The sequence below is a fragment of the Rousettus aegyptiacus genome, unplaced genomic scaffold (assembly GCF_014176215.1).
Source record: "Rousettus aegyptiacus isolate mRouAeg1 unplaced genomic scaffold, mRouAeg1.p scaffold_m13_p_1, whole genome shotgun sequence".
NCBI classification, from domain to species: Eukaryota; Metazoa; Chordata; class Mammalia; order Chiroptera; family Pteropodidae; genus Rousettus; species Rousettus aegyptiacus.
This window is the reverse complement of record NW_023416284.1, coordinates 169,397,181-169,421,632: the sequence shown is the minus strand read 5'-3', so window position 1 is coordinate 169,421,632 and position 24,452 is coordinate 169,397,181. Positions and strand designations below refer to the sequence as shown.

Below are 24,452 nucleotides of genomic sequence, written 5' to 3'. Positions count from 1 at the left end.
GCCCAGGAAAAGCATCCTCACCAGGGCAGTAAACGGCTCAGGGTTGTTCACTTTTATCCCAATGTAAAAACCATGCGTGATTTTTACACCACGATCAAGCAAAACCATGATTTCTGTTCCGCTTCCTGCCCTAGATGAATTAAAGCTCTGACAGTTTGATCCAGACTACAACAGCACACTTTCTTCTTCTTTAAGACGTGAAGGAGGCACGGTCCCTCATTTTCCCGACTTCATTCTTATACTGCTTTTTTTTTTTTTTTTTAAGTATTTGAAAAAGATGAACCTCCCAAAACTTCCAATAGCTGTCCATGTCACTTTTGACACCTCGGTTCCCTGGCATGGTCTCTTGATGACCCCGAGGCTGGCCCTCCCCCATCTGACTCCTCTCCTTCCCTCTCTCACCTGGCTCACTCTGCTCCAGCCCCTCTGCCCCTGGCTGCTTCTCACCTGAGACACACACCTGCATGACGGCCTCTGTCTCTATCTGGGATATGACTTTCCCAGAACCCACATAGATTACTCCATCACTTCCTTCAAGTCTCTGCTCAAAGGTTACCTTATTAGAAGCCCCTTCCCTATACACTGGTATAGAAGAGCTTGTTCCCCTTCCTGTCTTCATCCATCTTCTTACCCTGCAAAATGTATCATCACCTCCTGACACAGGACCTACTATTTCGTGTGAGTGTAGTCTCGAGAACCAATCCTCTGTTTTGTTTACTGCTGTATCCAACAGTGCCTTCCAGGTTGTTGGCACTCAGAAACTGTGTATTTGTCGAATAACTTAATAAAAGAAAAAAATAGGCTAATATGATCATAATGGTCCCGTTTTCTGCCCTTTCCCCATCTCCAATCTAGGAGAAAGCAAGTGAGGCTTATGACAACACTCTAAGAACAAGAGTCTTCTGTCTTCTTCCTCCTCTACACCTTGGCCAAGTCAGCCAAAGGGAAAATCCTCAGCTCTCTGTCCTATGGCTCATCTGAAAAGGCCCCTGTGTGCTCTGAAGAAGGGAGGTCATAGTGTGTAGAGGACAGACACCAGCCAACTAACTAGAAGGTTGTAGCACACGACTGGGCTCATCATAAATTACAAATAATTTATGATGTCCTTCTGGGCATGGAGCCTGCATTCAGGAGAGGAAGCTGGGGCATATGCCACCAGCTCCTTTCTGGGGATGCATGGCCAGGATTTTATATTACTCTGGAAGTATGTGTGAGAGTAAGTCTTGTAGTCAACAAGCCACTTGTGTTTTCTTTTGGCCAGAAAAGAGAGTCCTAATTCTCAATTCTAACACCATTTAATGACGGAACAAAATAAAAAGACGATTAAATAAGCATGCCATGTTATCTTCTTGGTTCTGAGTATGAATGGCCTTACTGTAAAACTGACAGAAACAGAGAACTACTTTGTCTTGTGTTGAAAATGTTCTATAAGAGCCTGGCTTTGCTTTACCTCTCCTCAACGGTAGTTACAGAAAACAGAATGTCAAGAAATGGTCTTCTTTTTCAAAAACCCTTCACTAAGGCATAGTTAGACATTTAAAGCAACAACTACCAAAATGCTACCCAACAGGGCATTGGTAAAAACCTTCCAAAGACATCTCGAGAATGTAACGCAGAGAAATAAAGCCAACATCCCCACCTAAAAACACTCGGGGGTCTGGCCATTTCCTTGTTTATCCACGCCACTCCCCTAAGTCCAAAATCCACAGACAACAAATAAGTCAAACTCCTCAGAACAGCAGGCAAGCTTTGCAACTGGTGGCACAAGAATGATTCTTCCTCTCACTTTGTTCTTCATGTCTGTTCTTCACGAGCCCAGTGTTAAAGTCAAACTTCCCTTCTGAGCATTTCCTAAACATCTCCTGCACTCCCCTTGGATCCAGTCTGTTCTTTACCATTTCTTCCTCCCAGCATTAGCCTGCTTCCCTATCTCTCTCTGGTGAAATCTTCCTTAGAATGTTAAGTCCCCTTCAAATAGCACCTCCTGTGTAGGATCTCACTGTTTGTGCTGGCTAGAATTACAAAGAACTCTGTATGCTCCTAAAGCTCTTTTCAGTAATAACTTCTCTGTGCCTCAGTGTTCTCATCTACAAAATGGAATAACAGACACAACCTTTCTGGTTCTTTTGGCGATTAAACGAGTTAAAACAAGCGAAATGCTTATTAGACTAGCATTTTGAGTCCTGTAAGAATTCAATAATGTTAACTATTACTATTATTTCTGTTATAAGGACTTACTGAATTTTTCATTGCTACATGCATATTCACGTTTCTAGTATAAGCCCTATGAGGGATGCTTGTTTATTATCCCATCTCCATAATGCCAAACATAATTTATTGCAGGGTAGATATTGTGCACTGTAGTGTATGTTGGTGTGTGTGTGTGTGGGGGGGCAGGATTAGGGGGGAAGTCACATCTAGCATCCTTTTCTACTTCCTTTAGAAACAGTCCTCCTGAGATTTAGCCTTTTAGGAACCACCTTTCCCTTTTTAAGTCCATGTCATTTGTGTGAGGCTAACTCCATCCTTGGGCTCTAGGGCTCTCAGGCTTATTCAATCAGAGCCCAGTATCTCCTTGGCAATGGTGCTTGGTTCGGAGAGAGGCACGTGCTGAGGTTGTACTTATGAGATCAAGGCCCAAGAATTTTACTTTAACACTAAGAAAGGAAGGCTTTCTCTTTTTCTGGAACTGTTGAAACTAGCTGAATATAAGCTTAGAGCTGCTAGTCACTTTGTATTCACAAAGGAAGAGCCTAATTTACAAACACACACACACACACACACACACACACACACACACACGTACATAAAACTCAAAAGAAGGACACAGATTCTTAATCATCGCTTCTAAGTACCTGGATCCAGCCATGTCTGAAGGTTGCTTGTCTCTGGGCTTTTCAGTTATATGAACCAACATATTCCCTGTTTGCTAAGCCTGTTATAATTCATCAGCAGTGAAGAGCTCTGACTAATCAAAAAAGATGTCAAGTAGATACTTTTTAAAATTGAATTTTCTTCCAGCAGAGGATAAAGATTCTCTAGGTTTTCAAGGTAGAAATATGAAAGAAGAAATACACAGATCTTCTTTTTCCTCACTCAAGAATTTGAAACTTGACCAGGCCTTAAGAAAGAGGAAGATGGAAAGCTCTAAGTCCCTTCCTCCTCTTGACAAATTAGTGTCACAACTTCCTCCAGAAACCTGATAGTGATCATCCATTTATTTGGTGTTTAGATGGCATTTTTTAATATTTATTTTCTCATCAATCCTCCTAGTGTTTCTGAAAGAAAGGCTAAGCAATTAGTTTTATTTCCTTAGAATAGATAAGAATATTGAGATTTAAAGAGGCTAAATACATTTTCTAGTCACATACGTAGAATCTGGTTGAACCCAGATGTGTCTAACCAAAGTCTGCCACTTGCATTCTCCAATCCGACTTGATAATTACAAAGATTTCAACTTCCTCATGAGAGGTACAGTGCTTTCTAGTTTTCCTTCAAGACACGAGACAGAAGGACAACTTTTAAAAGTTAATTTTAAATGGGCACGCTTTAGAGGGTAGTGCATCCTCATAGTTCAAATTAGAAAAGGATACAATAAAAATCCTCGCTCTCCCTCTGTACCCCACTGGCTCTCACTTTGTCCCCCACCTATTCAAACTGAACCCCCACCCTTACTCCACAAGCAAAATACTTCTTTTATTCATGTTTTGTGAATCCTTCTAGACTTTCTCAGGCAAATTAGAAAAATTCATTCTAATGATCTCCTTTTTTTTTGAATAAAAGGATGTTTTACAAACTGTTTGGCATCATGTTTTTTTCACTGAAGAATGTATGTAATGCTTTTAAAATTTCAGATGACAGAGGTGACAGAAAAAGTGTGTAGTGGGAGGGGAAAAGAGGTGATGATCTTTGAACCTCATGCAAACAGCAGCAGCTGAAATCACTGTTTCCAGCTGGGGCAAGCTGGGGACAGCCATGGTAGACCAACCCAAGGGGACTCGTGGCTTTTACTCCCAAAGGATGTTCAGGACTAGAACAATGAGCAAGTCCCTGATCCCAGATGGGCCAGGAAGTACAAGTAATCTCAGGAGAGTAATTAGAGGCCAAGATTTGTGAGCTACGTGAAACACTGCTTGTCCCTTCTTTTAGTCTGACTTTCATAAACTCATGAGAAACACAAACACATAAGACAGGTGCTTTTGGATTCATCCAGTTCCATGAAAAGTTTCCATTTCTTGTGTGTTTTTATTTCTTGTTCCTTCATATTAAAAGAGAATAAACCCAAGACGAAATGACATCACAAGAGGGACAGATATTTAAAATTAGGATAAAGATAATCATCCTTAGAGTAATTAAATTCTAACTTCACACTAAGAACAAGTTGGAGAACCGATACTAAAATGAACCTCAGCTCTAAATGGTGAATAGGCTCTTCAAACTAGAAGATCATAATACTCGTAAGAGAAGAAGCTTCTGGAGGAGCCAGGCTTCTAATTCTGATACCCTTCCCTACCCATGATCTGCTCTAGGACCATCTTACACATTTCAGGAACTCAACAACGTTGATCGAGATGGGATAATATCCCATTTCACCACTGATCAGACAGTCAAGTGACAAGTGACAGGGGATACGACAGAGACCTTAGCAATATACTAAACTCTCCTAAATTAAGACAATCTCATCCATTTAAATACCAAAATTCTATTATCTGGGATTAAAGGCATCTGATATTATATCTTATGCCAAATTTTTTGACTTGGTTAATATACAATCTCGAACAGCCTATTTTACTTAGTTAACCTATGAACAGTACATATTAAAATATCATCGACTCAAATTAATAGGTGTGAGGAACCAGTCTAAGTCAGTAAGAAGACTGAGTAGGCATTCTCCAGATCTATGTTTATTACTTTCTTGTACATATCTAATCAGAAGAGGTTTCTTAAGGTGATTAAAATTTGGTTGCATGAGTATTTTAAACATTCCGTTCCTCTACCTACAATATTGCCTACACAAGAGCATGTACAGTATTTGTAAACAAACAAACAAACGAACGAACATTATTTCTTTGGCAAAACTGGTCCAGGCCTAGACTAAACCAGGAGGAATAAATGATATCTGATTCCCACTAGACCCTGCAGTAAGAGAACCAAGGGTAAGCGCGACTACAGTTTATATTTTCCAAGATCTAACAACAAAAAATGGGGTTTGGGGTCACGTACCTTCTCATGACACCTGAACCTAGATCGCTTAAGGCTCGCTAGCAATGCTCCCTCCATTCTGGTTGCCTCCCTTTCCACTCTCTATTTTAAATCTCCTGGTTATTAAGATGATAACAGGGTCTTATCATTCTTCTTGATGATTGAAAAGGCTAGCAAGTAGGAACCGGATCAGGAACTACATGGTCTAGCCCTTTTAAGAATACATCTTGAGTTCGAAACCAGACCTTGCAGCTCATTAGCAGGCGGCCATAGGCAAGCGGCTAAACCCATCCATGGCTTTTGTCTCTCATTTGAAAACAGAGGTAGTGAAACCTAACTTGCATGGACAGTAGGACGATTAAAACATCATGGAAAGTGTTAGACACAAAGCAGGGGCCGCAGAAATACTAGTTCTTTCCTCCCCACTTTCCATTTTCTCCCGTCTACAAATGCATATCTCTGTGATGACATTCTAATGATATTTTTACCTGAATATGCTATTGATCTAGAAGGCAGCATAGTACAGGGGTTAAAAATGAAGACTCAGGCCAGGTTTCTGAGGTTCAAATACAGGCTATCCCTCTCACAAGTTAGAGCAAGTTATTTAACTTTTCTGTGCCTCAGTCTGTCCATTAGTGGCATGGGAATTATAACAGCAGCCTACCTCATAGAGTAACTGGGAAGATTACAAGCATTTAACACAGCATCTGGCACACAGCAAAAACTCAGTAAGGATTAGTTACCATTATTATTAATATCCACATATCTTGTTCTTTAAATTTAATCTTAAAAAAAAAAACTTCAAATGAGTAACAGAAATAAAAGGATTTTTCTTTACTTTCATTTGTTAAAAAAACACTTTACTTCATATGCCGCACATGCAGCAAATTATTCCAAGGGAACGTTTTCAAACTGGATGCAGTAGTAACTAAATTGAACTTTTTAGCACTGCACTGAGAAATAAAGCAAAAAGAAAGGACTCCATAATGCCAGCGATATCTCAATATTAGATTTAAATTGGTGATTAAATTTTAGTCGGTGTCACTAATGTTTTACACTTGATTCGCCTAAGGTTTTCTTTAAAAACAAATTACAGGCCGGGGGCACAGGCAATTAACGGGCAGAGAGTTTAAATGTTGCAAGAAGAAAAAGTTCTGGAGACTGCTTGCAGTTCAGTGGTGTACTTCAGTTGAAGATACTTAAAAATGTTTAAGATGGAAAATTTTATGTTATGTGTTTTCTTTCACGATTTAAAAAACAAATTGCAAGACAGACTACATTAATGCTAAGAGCCATATACCTAAAATGAAGACTAGATCACAAGGAATTTTCAAAGGATTTTAATCACACTGATACATAACATGTTCATTTACTATTTCCCAACATCCGGTCTTCTCTCCTACCATGCTTTTTATCCTCTTATATTTCTCACACAGCCTCTCATGCCTGTCTTATAAAAGGTACTAAGGAAACACTTATACTTTGAAATAAAGAAAACTTCAAGAGTATCCATTTCAAAACCTGGAGAGCCTGGGTTTGAGAAAGTAGTTGAAAAAAAACGCAGGCCAAAAAAAAAAAAGTGTTGGAAACCCAGAGAAGCAAACTCCTTTCACCTAACAAAAGGAAATAAAAATTAAAACTATAGTTTATATTCCAAGTGGGAAACAAATCAGGAAAATGTTTAAGCCAAAAAGCAGTCACTTTCCAGGACTTAGCCCTTAGTGATAAAGACCAGATTCCTATCACAGGATGAAAAAACCCAAAACAAAACCACAAAGGGAAATAATATGCAAAGGAAATAAAATAATGGACTTTCCTGACATGAGTTCTCTGACCCAGGCCAGAAGGAATTCTGTAGTACCTATAAAAGTGTTTAAAAGTGGCACCGCTCCAAAGGAAAATGAAATTAGGAAATTATCCACCCAAGTTAGCGTTTTAAACCATCAGAACCCCTCTTAAAGCAATACAAACTCACGATGTCTCATGCCAATGAAAACCTTTTTTGTTAAAAGATCAATGGGAACATTGCTCCTTTATTCCATATCCTGCTTAGGAATTAAATGTGACAAAAACAAAAAAAAAAAAAAAGAAAATGCAAGTTAACAATTCTACATTTCATTCTAGTGGGTGCGATTTTTCTTAAAAATGCCATTTATAATCAGAAATCAGCAAAGTCTATAGCATCCACAGCTCTTTTAAGAATATTTTCATACAATGCTCAGTGCAATGCCTTGCTTAGCTCAGCTCACTTGCTCTAGAAGAATCTAACTCCCCCTGGGAAGGCTGAAGGCCTGAGATTTTAGTCAGCTCTACAGCTTGACAAATTTATACCTAAAGCTTGGAGTGGATGAAACAAACAATATCACATTTTCTAGAATGTTCAGGAAGCAAGGAAGTCTCCTCAACTCCATTTAGAAATAAGACTTTATGGTTTATGTTTATTTCTCTGGAGAAGGTGGGTCCTGATGATTTGGCCATTCATTGTGCAGCTGGCTATTTTAAACCAGTGATGGAAGGTTTCAATATTTATGAAACCACTAATTTCAATTATAATATACAAAAAGCACTCAAATCATATTACTCTTTCCCATAAATGGGTTTTACCCCTATAATGAATAATAAATGTTCCATAAATAAAAAAGTAGCACCATAATGATTCTTCCATCCACCTACTTGAAGAAAGATTGAACCAAGAACAAATTCATTCTATCGAGAGGAAAAAAATTAAGAGGAATATTTAGTCTCCTTCATATTTAATGCATACAGAGAAAATTTGTTTTAATACCATCATTCATGTTTAGAAAAACAGAATAAAAGAATTTCTAGAAAGCATGTATGATAAGATTATATATTATCTCTTATCTACAGAATTTCTAATACTCATTTGGTCTAATTAGGTTCAGTTATAAAACACGCAGGTACGCAAATGGTTGAATTAAAACACAACCCTATCCCACTGTCTTTCTGTGTCAATGATGCCTCCACATTGACCTTTAAAAGGCTGCTGCCACACAGAACAGACAGTAACAGTTATTTAAGTTCATTATCCATGCATGAGGGAATGGGTCCCTACCTTGTTCCATTAAATTTCGTGAAATATTCATTTTGTCTATTTTGGCTTTTCAAGATTCCTTAAGGTTCTTACTAGCATTCAATGACATGAACACAAAGAAAGAATTGAAAACAGGTATTGTCTTTCTCTCGCCCCCTCAGAAATTCCACCACTTTCCAAATCACATTCGTTTGCAAACACCCCTTACATGGGATGGGATAAGGCCCAACAAAAGCACTTCATTAATTTAACAAATATTTACCAAATGCTTAACATAAGCCAAGTACTATTTATTCTAGTTGATTTGGGATTTTATCAGAGACGAAAACAAAAATCCCTATTCTCATGGCATTTTAATCTTATGGGAAGGGGGTCCTGATACTAAACAACAGAAATAATTTATAACTGTTAGAAGGTAAAATGTGCTATGGAGGTTTAAAAAAGTAAGACAGAAAAAGAATGTCAGGGGACCTACTTAACACCCACCAGGATGACAATAATAAAAAAGATAGATAATAACAAATGTTGTGGAGAAATCAGAACCCTCACACACTGCTGGTGGGAATGTAAAATCATGCAGCTGCTTTGGAAAACAGTCTTGGCAGTTCCCCATATGACTCAGCAATTCCATTTCTAGGTATAAAACCAAGTGAAAACATGTGTCTACACAAAAACATGCAGACAAATGTTCACAGCAGACTTATTCGCAATTGCCAAAAGCAGAAACAACTCGAATGTCCATTGACTGATGGATGGATAGTGAGTATGGTATATTTATACAATAGAATATTATTCAACAATACAAAGAACTCAAGTACCAACACATGTAACATGAATGGACCTTGAAAACATTATGCTAAGCAAAAGGAGCCAGTCACAAAAGGCCACACATTTATTACATGATTCCATTTTCACGAAACATCGACAATAGGCAAGCACATTGAGACAGAAAACGGAGCTGGAGGCTTGGTGGGAAAATGGGGAGTGACTGCTAATGGGGTACAGTTTCTTGTTAGGATGATGAAAATGTTTAAAGTTGACTGTGATAATGGCTGCATAACTTGTGAATAATACTTACAACCACTGAATTACACATATCACATCGGTGAATTGTATGGTAAATGAATTGTATCTTAACAGAGCTGCTAAAAAAAGAGTGCTGGAGAAAAGAAGAGATTCAAGATTGGGTGATCAAGTACCCTAAAACAACACGAACCTACAGGAAAAGCAAGAATGTAAAATCTAAGTCAAGATAAAGCACAGATGCTCACAGACACAGTTGAAAGATACGGTGCTTAATGCTGAGATGCTGAGTGTGGCTCCTGGGGAAGGAATTTGGGGGGCCCCTCCAACAGCCTCTATAATGGCTTGTGCAAAACAAATGCTGAACTCTATTTTCACTTTTCACCTTTTTTCCCTAAAAGCAAAAATCCTCTTTGGATTTCTTTCAGTTAGGCAAAAAGGGAAAAAGTGACGTAGCATAAAGCAAATTTTCAAAAGCAGGAGCTATGAATGTATATACATACAATGAAATACTTCACAGTCTTGACAAAGGAAGGAAATGCTATTGCATGCTTCGACATGCATGAACCTTGAGGACATTAAGCTAAGTGAAATAAAACAGTCATAACAGGACAACTATTATATGATTCAACTTATTTGAAGTACCTAACATAGTCAAACTATAGACATGGAAAATAGAATGCTGATTTTCAGGGATTGGGGGGATGGGGCAAAGGGGAGGTGTTTAATAAGTACGATGCTTCAGTTCTGTAAGATGAAAAAGTTCTGAAGATCTGTTTCACAACGACATAAATATACTTTACTATATTGTACATTTCAAAAGGGTTAAGATAATAAATTTTAAGATATGTGTTTCTTACCTCAATTTAAAACAATTTATGACACTATCAAGTGCTGACAAGGATGTGAAGCGACTAGAACTTTCCTATATTGATGGTAGAAATGCAAAATGCTGGAAAATAGTTTGGTGCTTAAAAAGTTAAACATGTCTTTAACATGTGACCCCCAAATCTCACTCCTACATATTTTCCCTAGAAAAGTGATAACTTTTGTTCATATAAAAACCTCAACATGAATGTTTATAGCCGCTCTATTCATAATTACCCCAAATTGGAAACAACCCATATTGTCTTTCGACAGGTGAATGGATAAACAAACTACAATACATCCATGCCAAAGAACACTAATAATCAAAAAGAACGAATCTCAAAGGTGCTGTGCTGAGCAAAACAAGCCCGTTTCAAAAGATTTCATGCTGAATAATTCCAATTTTTATGACATTCTTGAAACAACAAAACAATAGTGAAGAAGAACAGAGCAGTGTTTGCCAGAGGTTAGGAGATGGAGTTTGGGTCAGGTACAGTGTGACTACAAAGGACAGCATAGGGGAAATCTGGGGAGTGATGGAAGTGTGGCATATCCTGATGGTAACAGCAGTTACTCAAAGCTATACATACATTACTCATAGACCTGTACACACACACACACACACACACACACACACACACACACACACACAGAGAGAGAGAGAGAGAGAGAGAGAGAGAGAGAGAGAGAGAGAGACCAGAGCAACAAATGACCAAGAAAATGACCTCTTTTGAGAAAATCTTGACCATAAATGCAGTGATAGAGAGTGAACTAGTTAGTATGTCTACCTCACTCATAGGCCAACCATAGCTACTTCTAAGAAAAATCTCAGGAGTCCACCGTTCGAGTGGTCAGAGGAATAAGTACATTTTCCTGTAGACTACAGGCTCATTGGCCCATGGCCACAGTCAGAAAGGCAAGGCTTGGGGAAGCTGTAGAAAAAGCAAAAACCTATTTGTGTGTTCTGAAAGGACTAGGGTTTGACACAGCAAGCATGAGCCAGCACTCAGTGAAAAGCCTCATTCCTGGGGGCCCTGTGGGATGGGGGAAGTTTACAGGAAATGTTTCCAGAGGGGCTGCCGAAAACTGACCTCAGGTAACCTCGGGACCTGGGGTCTGCACGGTGCAGAAACCATCCCAGCCATCTCTCATCTGGGACCTCTGCTTTCCTTCTTTGGAGAGAAACCATCCCTAGTTGAGCTATAAATATAAACCAGTTTCCACACTAAAAAGGAAAGCAGAAGGAGTTGGGGAACATATCCCTTTGCTCTGTTCTGGAAAAGGTAAAAGATATCCAGAAAAAAGGGAAAAATAACTCATTTACAGAAGTTATAGAGAGACATGTTTTGAGGAAAAAAAACAGGAGTCAAAACTACAGAGAAGAGGTTGATGGGAGGAGAAAGGTAACACACAGGTGAGGACAAAGGCTGGGGCGCAGTGAGCATCTGGAGCCGGACATCAGGTAAGAGAGACGGGAGAGTGGTCTACTACAGGCCCCAAAGAAAAGAGCAAGGACAAGGCCCTCGGGCCCGGAACCTTCCCCCTTGGCTATGGTATCCCTGTGCAAAGGGCAGACCTGGGCTCATGGCGGGGACCAATGAGCATCTGCTGTATGAATGAACAAGGAAGATTCTTCAGAGCCTGCAGGAAGGCTCGAACAGTGATCCTTGAAAAGCCCTGACTGTGTGTGACCTGTGCAGCTCATCAGAAGGAATGCTGTCTTCCCGTCAAAGGAGGACACACCAGGACGTCTAAAACCCTCCATTACTGATTTTTAAAAACAGAAACAATTGTGTTTCCTAGAAGCAGTCAGACAGCCATCTATCTAGTCACGGGTCCTGAGTAAGACACAGAAAGGTGTGGAGGGACAGGTGTTGTTCTCTTCTCTTCTTTTTATGATGATACATAAAAAGAGTGAATAAAGAAAGTGAATAGCCATTTGAATTCACGGTGTCAAAGACGAGGTCTGATTGTCTGGATTGTAATATTCATACAATAAATCTAGTCCTGTCAAGACATGCAGTCCAGTCAATGAAAACAGAAATGATACTCTGGGTGGAGAGTGACCAATCTGGTTTCTTGAAGAGAATCTTAAAGCAGAATTGGGGAGGGAGGAAAAGCACTCAGATAATAGTATAAAATCGGGCAGCATGGAGGATAGCAGCCAGAACAGAAAACGCAGCTTTTTTTTTTTTTTTTTTTTTTTCCTGCTTTCAGAGAAAATAGTATCTAAGAAGTGAGGGCTGAATACGAATGGGTCCAGGGATAGAAGAAGAGCAGTAAAAGAAAGGCAACCTGAGGTGTCAACACAAGAAAGAAAGTAACTCTTTGAGGGTTTCTAACAACTCAAAAGAGACAGATCTGATACAAACGGGAGGTCTAACCTCAGGCAGGAGCATGCCTACCTGGACACCATCAAACGGTGTACGTACGCAGGAAAACACACAGAACTTGGCACGGACGTGTGCCAGAGAATACACAGACATGGGTCCATAGAAAGAACATACAACATGTTGTTATAAGGGGGTAAAACGAATCACCTCGCTAAGAGGATCTGGGTGGTATTTTTCTATATACACAACATTCAATAAGCAGAAATGTAATATAAACTATCAACGGGGAATTTTCATTTCCCTACACATTCATAAGATACTTAATTCCTACTGACAAATTCTTATCATTTTAATAAGAAGATGAATTCTTAAACTGGACGTGATTCTAAACAGTAAAACTATGATTAAAGTACAATAGTAAGAATTTTGGGGAAAGTCATGTTATCTTAGCATTAAAAATAGCCAAGAATGGGAACATGAAATATAGCCAGACCCATGGGGTACCGTGTGGGTTCCCTGAGAGCAAGGACCTCATCAGGCTTGTTTGTCACTGTGTCCCAGCTCACTCTGCACTGGGCCCGGTACTCAATAAAAACTAACTGAATAATCTAGACAATTTAGCATGGCCCCATGGTGAGAAACTCTGAACTGAAAATAGATCAAGGGGATGAAAGAACTTCAAGAAAAGATGGAAGGATCTTCATGAAACAATGTGATTAGTAGACAGACATAGATATATATGTATTAGTATGAGGAGAGAGTTAGAAAAACTGGAGAGAATTTGTTTCAGGTCAATATAAAAGGACATTTCCTTAATAACAGAGCTGGGAACTGGGAGCTCAGGAAAAGCTGAATGACTCTGTGTCGTCAGAGCTGCTGGAAACGGGGGGTTTCCTGCGCTGGAGACAGGCCTAGGTGACTGGTGGGGTCCTTTACAACTTTAAAATCCTCAAGTTCAATTAAAACTCAGAAAGCGAGTTACTATAGTAACAATAAATAGTGTTTGGCTAAATCTGGATGAGTCTTAATAGCATAAGGCTACAGGTGTATTGTGGCTTAAACTGAAATTTTGTAAATTATTTTGGGAACATTCTTATATTCCAAGTAACCTAACAAAGCACCACTAGCATGAAAGTCAGGGACTGTCTGAAGACAGAGGCAATAATAAATTATAACTTCAATGTACAAAGGTATTTTCTGTTAGACTTGATACTTGGATTCAAAAAATACCAACATATGAGGGATTATAAACTTGGGCTCCATGAAGTTGGCTTTCTGACATCCTGTCAGAATCTGGCTCTCGGACTTGAATTTAAGAAAGGAAGCCATAGACGGAAGGAGATTTGACTTTGGGTGCAATATGCAAATGATGTATTATTGAATCGTACACTTGAAAACTATATAATTTTATTAATCAATGTCAACTCAATAAATTTAATTAAAAAAAGAAAGGAAGCTGTAATAATACATTTATATTACAGTGTTACATGAAGTCCTTTCCTGGACATCTGTTCCTCTTTTAGTAGAGTTGTATAGAGTAAAATTACATGATTTGTTAGGAGCCATCATGCTGGCAGCAGATACCAAAATTAACAACCATGAGGTTCATGAACATGGGCATTTTAGTTGTTAAATTATTGGCTAGAGAAGAGTTTATAATGGACTACATTCACAGTGTATTAACACCATTATTAGATAGAAGGAAATGCATGTGATTACTTAATAGGATTTCTTGAGTGCTTTTCTTTCCCTCCTCTTTGCTCCAATGTTGCTTTACCGATAAAGTTTCCCTGACTATCCTTTTCTAAACTGCAACTTCCTTTTCCACATTCCATATTCCTTGCTTTATTTTTATCTCTTCTCACTTTCTACTATACTCTACTGTCTAACTTACTGGGTTGACTTTCTGCCTTCCACCCTCACTGGCATGCAAGCTCCATTATGAAAGGTGAGTTTGTCTCTGTTCCCTTTCTGATCACAAGAGTCTAAACCAGTGCCCAAAATACAGCAGATGCAGATGCTCGATAAACATTTGAGAGGGCACATGCGTGTTGCCTAACATATCAGCGAGGAGCTCTGTGTGGACCTGGATGTGTTGTGTGTCTGTCTGGGCTTGGGGATGCAACTTCTCTCGCTACACGAAATGGAAAAAGAAAGAGATTCTCTTCTCTTCCTCAAATATGGTGTGAGCATGAATGATACATGAAAGCACCTTCATCTGCTCAGTGGAATGACATAAAGTCAAAACGATGTCATTAATAATGCACCTAGACCAGTCTTTAACAAATATCACCCTGGGCAAACCCTCTAACTTTTCCCTATTTTCTAGACATACAAAATAGTCTCTAGCAGCAACATTATGCCTCCATGGTTACAGAGAACAAACAGCATCTTTAATCAGACCAAACATAATTTTGATCCTTGCCAACTATTTTTCTATGTACACTACGGAAAAGAGGCCAGTCAAGAAGAACCAAAATAACTATCAAGCCAAAATCCTTCTTAGAGCAAAAACTCTAGTATATGAAACAAGGCCATGTATTAGGGTCACCTTTCAATGGGCAATCCTTACTGAGCTGGGTATGAAGTTATCTTGTAGAGATGCAACACGGTGTGATGGTCAAAAGGACTGGCTATGGTGCCATACTGCCTGGGTTCAAATACTGCCTTTGCCTCCTACAAGGTGTGTTTCCTTAGGCGAGTCGTTTGAATATTCTGGTCTTAGTGTCTTCTTGAGTAAAACGGGAATACCAGTAGCACTTAAACTGCCTAAGTTTGATGGTTAAAAGGGTTAATGTGAATATAGTTCTTGGAGCTGGACCTGGCACATAATACCGAGTATCTTCGGAAAATTAAAGTTTTTACCAGATGACTCTCCATAAGTTAGTTTGATTGGTAGAAAGCTGATAACTTGTAACAATGTTATCGAAAAATCTAGACCGCCATTCCTTCCCCATTACTAACAAAAACAAATAAGTCATAATTTTAATGAACAGAATTGCCTTGATTTTCTTTACATAGGAGTATATCTATCTTACTTATAAAAATAAGGACAAAAAAAATACAGGGAAGGGAAAATTTCCCTAATTATTTTATCAGCTTCTTATTAGTTGTAATGGTTGTAGTTGTGAGTACAGGTGTTTTGGGTTGATATTTTAAAATTACTGTCTTTCTCTTTTCCATTATTTTCCAATCTTTAGTTTCTTTTATTAAGTCCTACAGCACCCAGGGCCATATTTCTAGTTATAGTGGATATTCAATAAATAAGCGATTTGAGGCACATTTAAGTGCACATACCAGGTACAAATCATTATATAAAGCACCTGACGTGCGGCTGAGTGACACAGTCTCTGCCCTTAAATAGTAGACTCGTCACCTTTACATAGCAAACTTCACACAGTCAACCAGGAGCAGACATATAAACTAGAAAAGTCAACACGGAGCTGTCACACAGCAGTACAAGCAAACGAGGGGCGGTCTGTACACAGCTGATGCAGAGTCAAGGCCAGGAGAATCTTCGGAGAGAAAAGGTAGATCCTCTGACCCTGCGCAGGTGGTACAGAGGTGGGAGGAAGGTGCTCGGAGGAGCTGGGAAGAACAAAAACGAAGGGCCGGGGGACATGAAGGCGTAGGGCACACTCAGCGAGTGACCCTGTGCGACTTCAGTCCAAGACGCGTGACTAAACAGAGAGAGATATGACAGGAAAGGTCGGTTTGGATTACTTTTTTAAAAATTGAATTTATCGGGGTTAATAAAATTATATAGGTTTCCAGTGTACAGTTCAATAATACGCCGCATGTATATTACATTGTGCGCTCACCACCCGAAGTTAAACCTCCTTCCGTCACCACACATTTCACCCCCTTTACCCTTATCTGCACCCCGCCCCACCCCCCAAACACTAAACTGTCGTCCATGTCCATGAGTCTCTGTGTGTTTGTCTGGTTCGTTTGTTCTTTTCAATTTTGAGGAGAGCTGAGGAGTCTGGAATTCATTTAGAAAACATGGTGGGGTCAGCCACACTCTGAGTAAGACACGACGGGACCCAAGTCCCCCAGAGAGAGTCCCTTGTCGTGGCGTCGGGATGATCTGTAGGGGAGGCGAGGGATGGGCGCTCTGCCCACTTTCCCCCCAAACCCACAACCACCTCTGCTCTCTCTTCCCACCCCGTCCTCACACTGTGCCATTCTGGCAACAGGAGCCCCAACGGCTGAGGCCTGGGGTCTGAGGTGGCCGCGTCCACTGCCCTTCTCGTGTTCCACTTTATGTAGTGAGTTTCTGTCCTGAATCATTCGGTAACTTCTTGTCCTAGTTACCAGCTCTATTCCCTGGTTTCTTAAAAAAGAAAAAAGAAGGAAAAAAAATAAAGATGGAAGCTCTATTGGAATCTTGCTGATTCTTTTTACCTGGTACCCTCTGCCCATGAAAACTACCACCTGCCTGGATTTCCCATCTCACTCACCTGGATGCTCTGTTATTGTCCCCTACCTGGTGCAACATGTGTCATTTTGCTGTGAGGTGCCCACTGCTCTATTTGCCTGGCCTGTTACTTGGAAAATCGTGATCTTGCTTACTCTGGGGTTCCTGACAGCCTGTGCCATCCTGAACCTCCTCTGTCAGCCTCATCGATGAAGTCAGGTTCCCCTTGTAGGCTTACTGCCAGAACCCAGCCTCTCCCTACCTTCTCCAGAACTCTACAGCTTTCTACAGCTAGTACAGCTAATACCCACGTACAGCACAGAGGCCACCTGCAATAAATAACTGAGACACAGAGTGATAAGGAGCAGACCATGGGGATGGAGAAGAAAGGCTGATGTTAGAGACCTTCCGCTAGGAGGAAATAAATGAATGGTTCTGGGAACTAACCAAATGGAGAAGATGGTAACAGGCAAGGAAGAATCAAAGAACTCCATGGTTCGAAGCCTGGTGCCAAAGAAAGCCACGTCTGTAACAGCGAGGACAGCTGGGGTTGGCAAGGGATCTGTTTTGTTTGTACACAGTACTTTTCCACTCCCTTGTCCCTCACTCTCTGTGTTCATTCATAGTATTTATCGGTACATCTCACCTCTCTAGCATGAAAGCTCCCTGAGAGCAGGAACCTCGCTAGTTTATTCACTGCAGAACACCCGACTCTAGAGCAGTGCCTGGCGGGTACCACATTTTCAGTGTAGGGTACGTAGACCAAATGAATGAATTTTGAGTTAACACGCAGACCTCAGGCGGTGCTGCCCATCAGGTGCTTGGGGTAGAGGCGCCTGGGCCTTGGCTGGAGCCTGGGTTTAAGAGACGCGGGTACTAGAAGAGAGGGTGTGAAGAGGAAAGGCACATTCAGAGGAAAAGAAAGGCTAAGACGTGCGGCAAATCCAACTCAAAGATTTAGGGATGACGAGAAGGGGAAGAGAGGGGGCAAAAGAGAGAAAGAAAAGTCAAAGACAATCAAGATAATGACACCTTTGGTAAATCGAGGAAGGACGAAGCAGTAACAGCGAGTGTTGAAGAGAGTGAGATGAATAAAAATGAGAGAGTAATACCAATTTGCATGATTAGGAGGCTTGGCGTAACCTCGTGGAGTTCTGGACACCAGGGTGATTGCAATGGGAAAGGGGGTGTGTGGGGAGAAAGTGGAAGCAGCAGATACAGGCTGGGTTTTCAGGATGCTTGGTCCCGATAGTAACAGACGATGCAGAAGGTAGAGAAATCACTATGTTAGATGGGGTGTTGGCTTGTATTCTTAGCTTAGGGGAGATGAAAGCATATTTAAAGATACAGAGAGAGGAGCTTCAGCACCTCTCTCCCCCAAAAAGGATGAAAGAAAAATCAAAGAGGTGATATTGATATTTTGAGTTCTAGAGATAAGGGAAGGACAGAACCTGGGAGGGCCCTCTCACTCAGGAGAAGAAAAATAAAGAAGAGAGGTGCCTGGGGAAGGTAAATAGACAGGGGGCTATTCTCCTGCCCTAGAACCCAGCAGCCCACAGACTAGCTTAAACCAGAGGTGAGGATACAGGTGACTTTCTGCTTTAAAACATGGCCAGAGAACTTGAAATCAGGGCACAGGCCCAGTCTGTCTTACAGGACAAGACGGTCTTCTAAAACATAGTTGACCCTAAGGACCACCAAAGCAGGCTCAGGACAGGATGCTCCTTAACTTCTACCACCACAGGAAATGTGTTTATTACAACGGTGTTTATTACAACGGCATTAATAAATCCGCATTGTACCCTATCTACTACTGATTAAAAACTCCTACAGCAGAAGCCCAGACTAGGAAAGGTGGTATTAATCACTGCAAAGCAAAACAGAAAAAGATTTGTGTCCATGTGACTATAAAGCCAGGAGTTTAAGCGAAGGAAAAACACAGAAGAGTTACTTTTTTTTTGGAAGGACTTCATCTTCATTCATATCCCAAGATAGTGTGGGTCTTGCCTAAGGTATACTTTAGAGTTTGTCAGATAGCACATGGCCTCAGTCATATCCAAAAAGCTAGATTTCCCTGTTCCTGAGATAATTTATTAAAACAGAAAATAGAGTTTTCTTGCTTATTTCCGACTGCATCAGTTTTCCTCTAGATGTGACATCTTTCCTCATCGTGAAAAAAACATAATCTACCGTTTTGTGCTTCCTTGTGTTTTAGGCTTTATGTATACATTCCACAAAGCTCAGCAGAAATTTAAGCTGTACAATAAACATATGTGTAAGGTGACGATAAAATACTTTATAATGAGACACTTGATAACCTCATAAAATTCAAGCAGAACATTAGCGATAATATGGATTTAAAAAATCATGCAAGTAAATGTAGGAGGCAAATTCACAAAGAACTGTTAACTCATCTACTTGGCTTGTTTTTATTCTATTACATCACAATTTTGATGAAAATTAAAAAAAACAAATAGGCATCTTATAATTTTCTCAAGTTTTAACGTAGTTTGGAAGACTCTAGGAACTAGGGATATAGTATCCACCAATAACTTGCTGAAGCTAAATTTTGTATAAAATCTTGTGTGAATTTTAAAAGGAAAAAGAGAATACAAAGATGGCCAGACTATCCTCAGTAACTATGGGATAACATAAAATAACACTTCAGGCTGTTTACAAGGACTTTTCTTAAATATTCGGGGTTGGTGGAAACATGTTACAGCTTCCCTACTGTTGAAATAACTCAAAGGAGGCGACAGAGAAAGCTGAAGGGGTATTTCTTTGTAGTTGTATTTTCTACTTTAGGGAGAGAGAAGTTAGCAGTCCAGATTCATTTTTCATTTTTAATAAACACTAGAAAAAGGCAGATGGTGTGTTATTTTGAAAGAATGAGCAGATACAAAGGTATCTTCTACAAAGGTGGAAAAATCTCTCAATAATGGAGCATCTTCTCTCAGAGAGAAGCTGTCCTTTTCAAAACAGGAAACGGGCTGAAGAGGGAACCCAAAATCTTGGCTCAGGTCTCAGCTCAGGTACTAACTAGTTGTGAAAGTCAGGTAAGTTCTTTCATTTCTTTGGGCTTCTATTTATGCTAATTTCTAGAATAATTCTACTAATACTCTGAAAACTGTTCTTACATTTTTGCTAATTTTCTTCACAAATGCACCGCATATGTTAAATAGTTTTTAATCCAGTTTATTCTTTAAAAAGACAAGAAAGACAGCTGAAGACATGTCCATCCTCTCTGTTACTGTCCAGCACCCTCACCATCTTGGGTAGCTGTGGTAACGTGAAGAGCCAGTTTCTCCCATGCTTAGGAAACCATGAAAGTGAGGCAGTTAAAATGGCCATGTGGTTCCACTCACAGCTGAAGAATAAGGGAGAACAAGGTGCCAAGCCAGGGGTTGGAAGGAGTCAAGGACCGACAACAGAATACGGCACTGAAAACACTCTGGAATTCAACTCATTCAACTCTGATTTGACTTGCTCAAGGTGACACAGCGCCTCGGTGTCAAGGACACTACTGGAACCCAGACATCCCCACTCAGCATGGCACTCTCTGTCCACCACTTCCCACTGTCCCATAACCTGAGAAGCCAATTAGGAACTAAAGAGGATTTGACCACCAAGCAATCATTTCCCTCTAGGTCAAGTCTCTTTTCTGTTTCTGTCTTTTCATTATAAAACGTTTCCAATATCTACAAATATAGAGAGATGCGAATAAACCCCATGTACCCACTGCTGAGCTTAGGCAATTACCAACTTGTGGCCAATCTTCTTTCATCTATATTCATCACTCTTCCAGGATTATTTTGAAACAAATCCCAGACATAATATCATGATTTCCTCTTAAATATTAAGTGTTCAGAGAAATTGTATGACTACGAATGCATCAGAATGAATTTTGTTTAGGAAGCTTTGGTGTCCCTAAGCCATACCCTCATGCTACATGTGGTATTTCCTATCTTATTTAACTGCTCTTGAACTAAAATGAAGGTCAACTCTTATCTCGGCATGGACCAGTAGGATATGTTCTGTGACCCCGCACATACAGACACAATATTAGACTGTGGCGCGATAAGGAATTTTGATGAAGGGATTGTTTTGGACTACGACCATGGAAAAAGCTGAACTTTATCAAGATATATAAATAAAACACCACTAATACTGGATATTTACTTAAATCGGGTTTAATTCTGGCCGGAGATTTAAAGCCAGCTTCCTCCATGAGTCCATAAAAAACGTACTAAATAATAGAATTCTTAAGGTTTAACGAATTCACAAAATAAAATAACAATGAAATATTTTCACACCAGTGGGGCTATGGCTCCCCTAGGACAAAGTCCAGTTATTTGTCCTAAAGACAGGATGGAAATTTAAAATTAAACAATAAATACAGCAACATTTTTTTTCATACAGTCATTCAAATTTTGTCCACAGAACACATTAAAAAAATACATTAAAAATTTTTTAATTAACACATAGGATTGTGCTATTGAAACTACGTAGATAAGTAACAGTGTGTGCATGTGGTGTGTGTGTGAACGGATACTTGCAGCTACGATGTTGACAAATAACACTTCCACTTCTAACTTTCACCTCGCCTCCCTGCTCTCTGAACACTGGCATTTTATATGAATGTACTAGTATATATATAAAACCAAGAATATATCAGGGAGCCAGAATAGGAAAAGAAGGCAATCAGAATTCTAAGTTGTTTCATCCTTAAATAAAATAATTTCATTTCAAATGCAGATTATTTTTCTCAAAAACAAAACAAAAACAAAACAAAAAAACCCTGCCAAACATTTTTTTTTTTCACTTTTTGAAGAATTTAACAAATTATCTTCCCTTCTAATAAAGCGATGACATTCATACCTGCTGAGGTTTCTCTAAATTTGTCACTGGTCTTCTTTTTCCTCCATTTCCAAGGCTTAAAGATTTTACCAATGGTGGAGAGTTTCCCCTTTCTCTTGAAGGGAGGTGTTTGGGAACCTGCTGTTGGGCCATCTGAGTTTGCTATCGAAGCTTTGTCCAGTCCATCAACTGTATAAGGAAAAGTAAAATCAGAGAGAAGCTGTAATAAAAGTTTGAAAAAACATCATCTATTTCTCCCTTCACTGTTAATAGTGAACATGCCCATTTTAACTGGAGTCTCACATGAGGTATTTTTGCCTCGTTTCTTAGCTAATAGAACTTCCCCGATAACAATCAGTAAATTGATCACTCAAAAAGAAATTATAGTCTCCTTAGATAATCATTTGGGAGAATAAAAAAGAAGCAAGAGACTTACACAATAGGTAGAACCGGACAAATAAGGGTCTGTGAAACACAGGTGAATCCATCTGCAACAACTACACCAATATTTTGTGCAGGAATAGAGTAGTCTAAGTATTTCTGAAATAGGGTGTTTCTTCAGAGGCCAGTCTGACATTCTTGGTAATGAAAATTTCTGTCGTGATGTAGATAAACCTATGGTTTCTCCTTCGGCAAATAAAATTTAGCGCCAAAAATCTAAACACTAATTTTTACAAGGCTAAAACTATCTTTTGCTTCCATTACCAAAAAAAAAAAAAAAAAAAGTTTTCAGCTTCAAATAAACTGATAGCTATCATGAGCGATAAGGAATATGTGAAAAATGTGGGTATTGTGTGTGCCAGAACATATCTTCATATGCTTTAATCATTTAACTAGTCAGAACATACCTTTAAATGCCTTAAGCATTAAATTAGTCAAAAAGCCTGAAACCTTACATTGCCTTACACTATGTTCAAAATAGAAGGAAGACAGTGATGACTTATATTATCCCAACTATAAATTTTAATGGCAAAAAATTAGAAGCAACCCAGAATAAATTATAGTACTTTTTATGCAGTGAAATAGCACTCAGCCTGAGAAAAAAATGAGCCATTGATACTTACAAACACATGAATGCATCACAAAAACATTGTGCTAGGTCAAAAATAGGGACAAATGAGTACATACTGTGTGGTTATATTATATGAAGTTTTAAAAGAGGCAAAATGAATGTATGGCAAACCCCGCCCCAAAAAAACAAAAATAAAAAAGAATAACTAAAAAATTCAGAACAATAGTTACTTCTTAGAGTAAGATGGAGGTAGCAGTTAACTGAGAAGTGGTGTGGGGGAATTTTCTGGGGTGATGGAAATTATCTCAATAAGGGATGGATTATACAACTCATCAAATGGTATTTATGATATCGTACATTTCACTTTACATAAAATTTACATTTTAAAAAGTCCCTAAAAAAGTAGCGAAATCACGCCATTAATCAGATTTTGCTGAAGTGTTTAGGGTGAAGTGTACTGAGGTCCATCAAAAATGATAAATGAATAGATAGATGGAAGAGACAGACAAGTACACAATAAAGTAAAATATAGCAAAATGTTTCAGTGTTGAATCTAGGTGGTGGATTTGCTGTAGCTAACTGCATAAGTCTCTCTCACATTCAAAACTTTCCTAACAAAAATAACAGGAAAAACAGAACAAATAAAACAAAGACGAATGGCAAGGACTTCTTGCAGAAAGATGGAACAGACTTATTTTTTCCTATTCCTCCTGTGAAATACAAATTAAAAACCCTGGGTGTTATATATAAACCAACATAAGAAGACGTAAAGTGAAAAGAAAGTAGACTAGCCTGGGATCTCAGAACCCAAGAAACAAGGTGAAGGTAAGATCTCTGGGTTTCCTTTTTGCCTCATATAAATCAGACCTATAGCTGATGCAGTCACCAGTCTGGAAATACCAATGGTCACAGGCCACAAAGCCTCAACAAAAGCTGCTATCTCTAGCCAAAGGAGCAGTAAAGGAACAGCCTAGCAAGACAGAAAACTTTTAAACAATAACTGGTCTACTCCAGCCAAATACCGTAGAGGAAACTATGACCATCTATGCCAGCAAAGGCTGAGGAGGGAAACGAGACTTGTACTCTCATGCAGCTCTATCCAACAGAGAAGACCAAGTAGGGACCTTCACGCCTGACAGCCGGCAATGAAGCATCATCTATAATGTCAATGGAGATTGTGTGGGAGCCTGGAATGCCAACCCTGTCTGAAAGGCATCTCTCTTCCTCCATTCCCCTTAACACTGGGGAAGTATCAAGCCACTGCCCCGTGGGAATAAGACCACCCCCACCTACTCTGGTGTTGGTGGAGACTCCGTGGGGATCTGGAAATCCCACCGTGCCCAACAGTGACAAGGAGTCACTACCTCCCCCATTTCTACCACCAAGCAACAACCAAGGGCAAGTGGGAAACCTGGATTTTCCCTCTGCCTGGCAGTAATGAGGTGGCACCCCTTGCTTCACTTTCTGGAGATGTGGCGGACAAAGCCAGTGAAAACAAAAGATTCAATAAAATTTAGAGTCTTACCACATGATACGAAAATGTCCATGTTTCAATCAAAAATTACTTGACATACCAAGAGCCAGGAAAAAATCTTGAACTGAATTCAAAAAGAATCAGTACATGCCACCGCCTAAATCTTTATGAGCACTCCTTCTAAACAAGAACGATAAATCCTATTCTTCCCA

General features: G+C 39.5%; 1 protein-coding gene across 6 annotated transcripts in view; it reads right to left on the bottom strand.

The window, feature by feature from the left end:
• Positions 1 to 24,452, bottom strand: part of PHACTR2 (phosphatase and actin regulator 2) — a 220,019-nt gene that overhangs the window by 60,038 nt on the left and 135,529 nt on the right. For all 6 annotated transcript variants that reach the window (XM_016119544.2, XM_016119547.2, XM_016119546.2 and 3 more), the window contains exon 2: positions 21,776 to 21,943. In XM_016119544.2, coding sequence (XP_015975030.1) covers positions 21,776 to 21,943 — 168 coding nt within the window. The remainder of the gene's footprint in view (positions 1 to 21,775; positions 21,944 to 24,452) is intronic.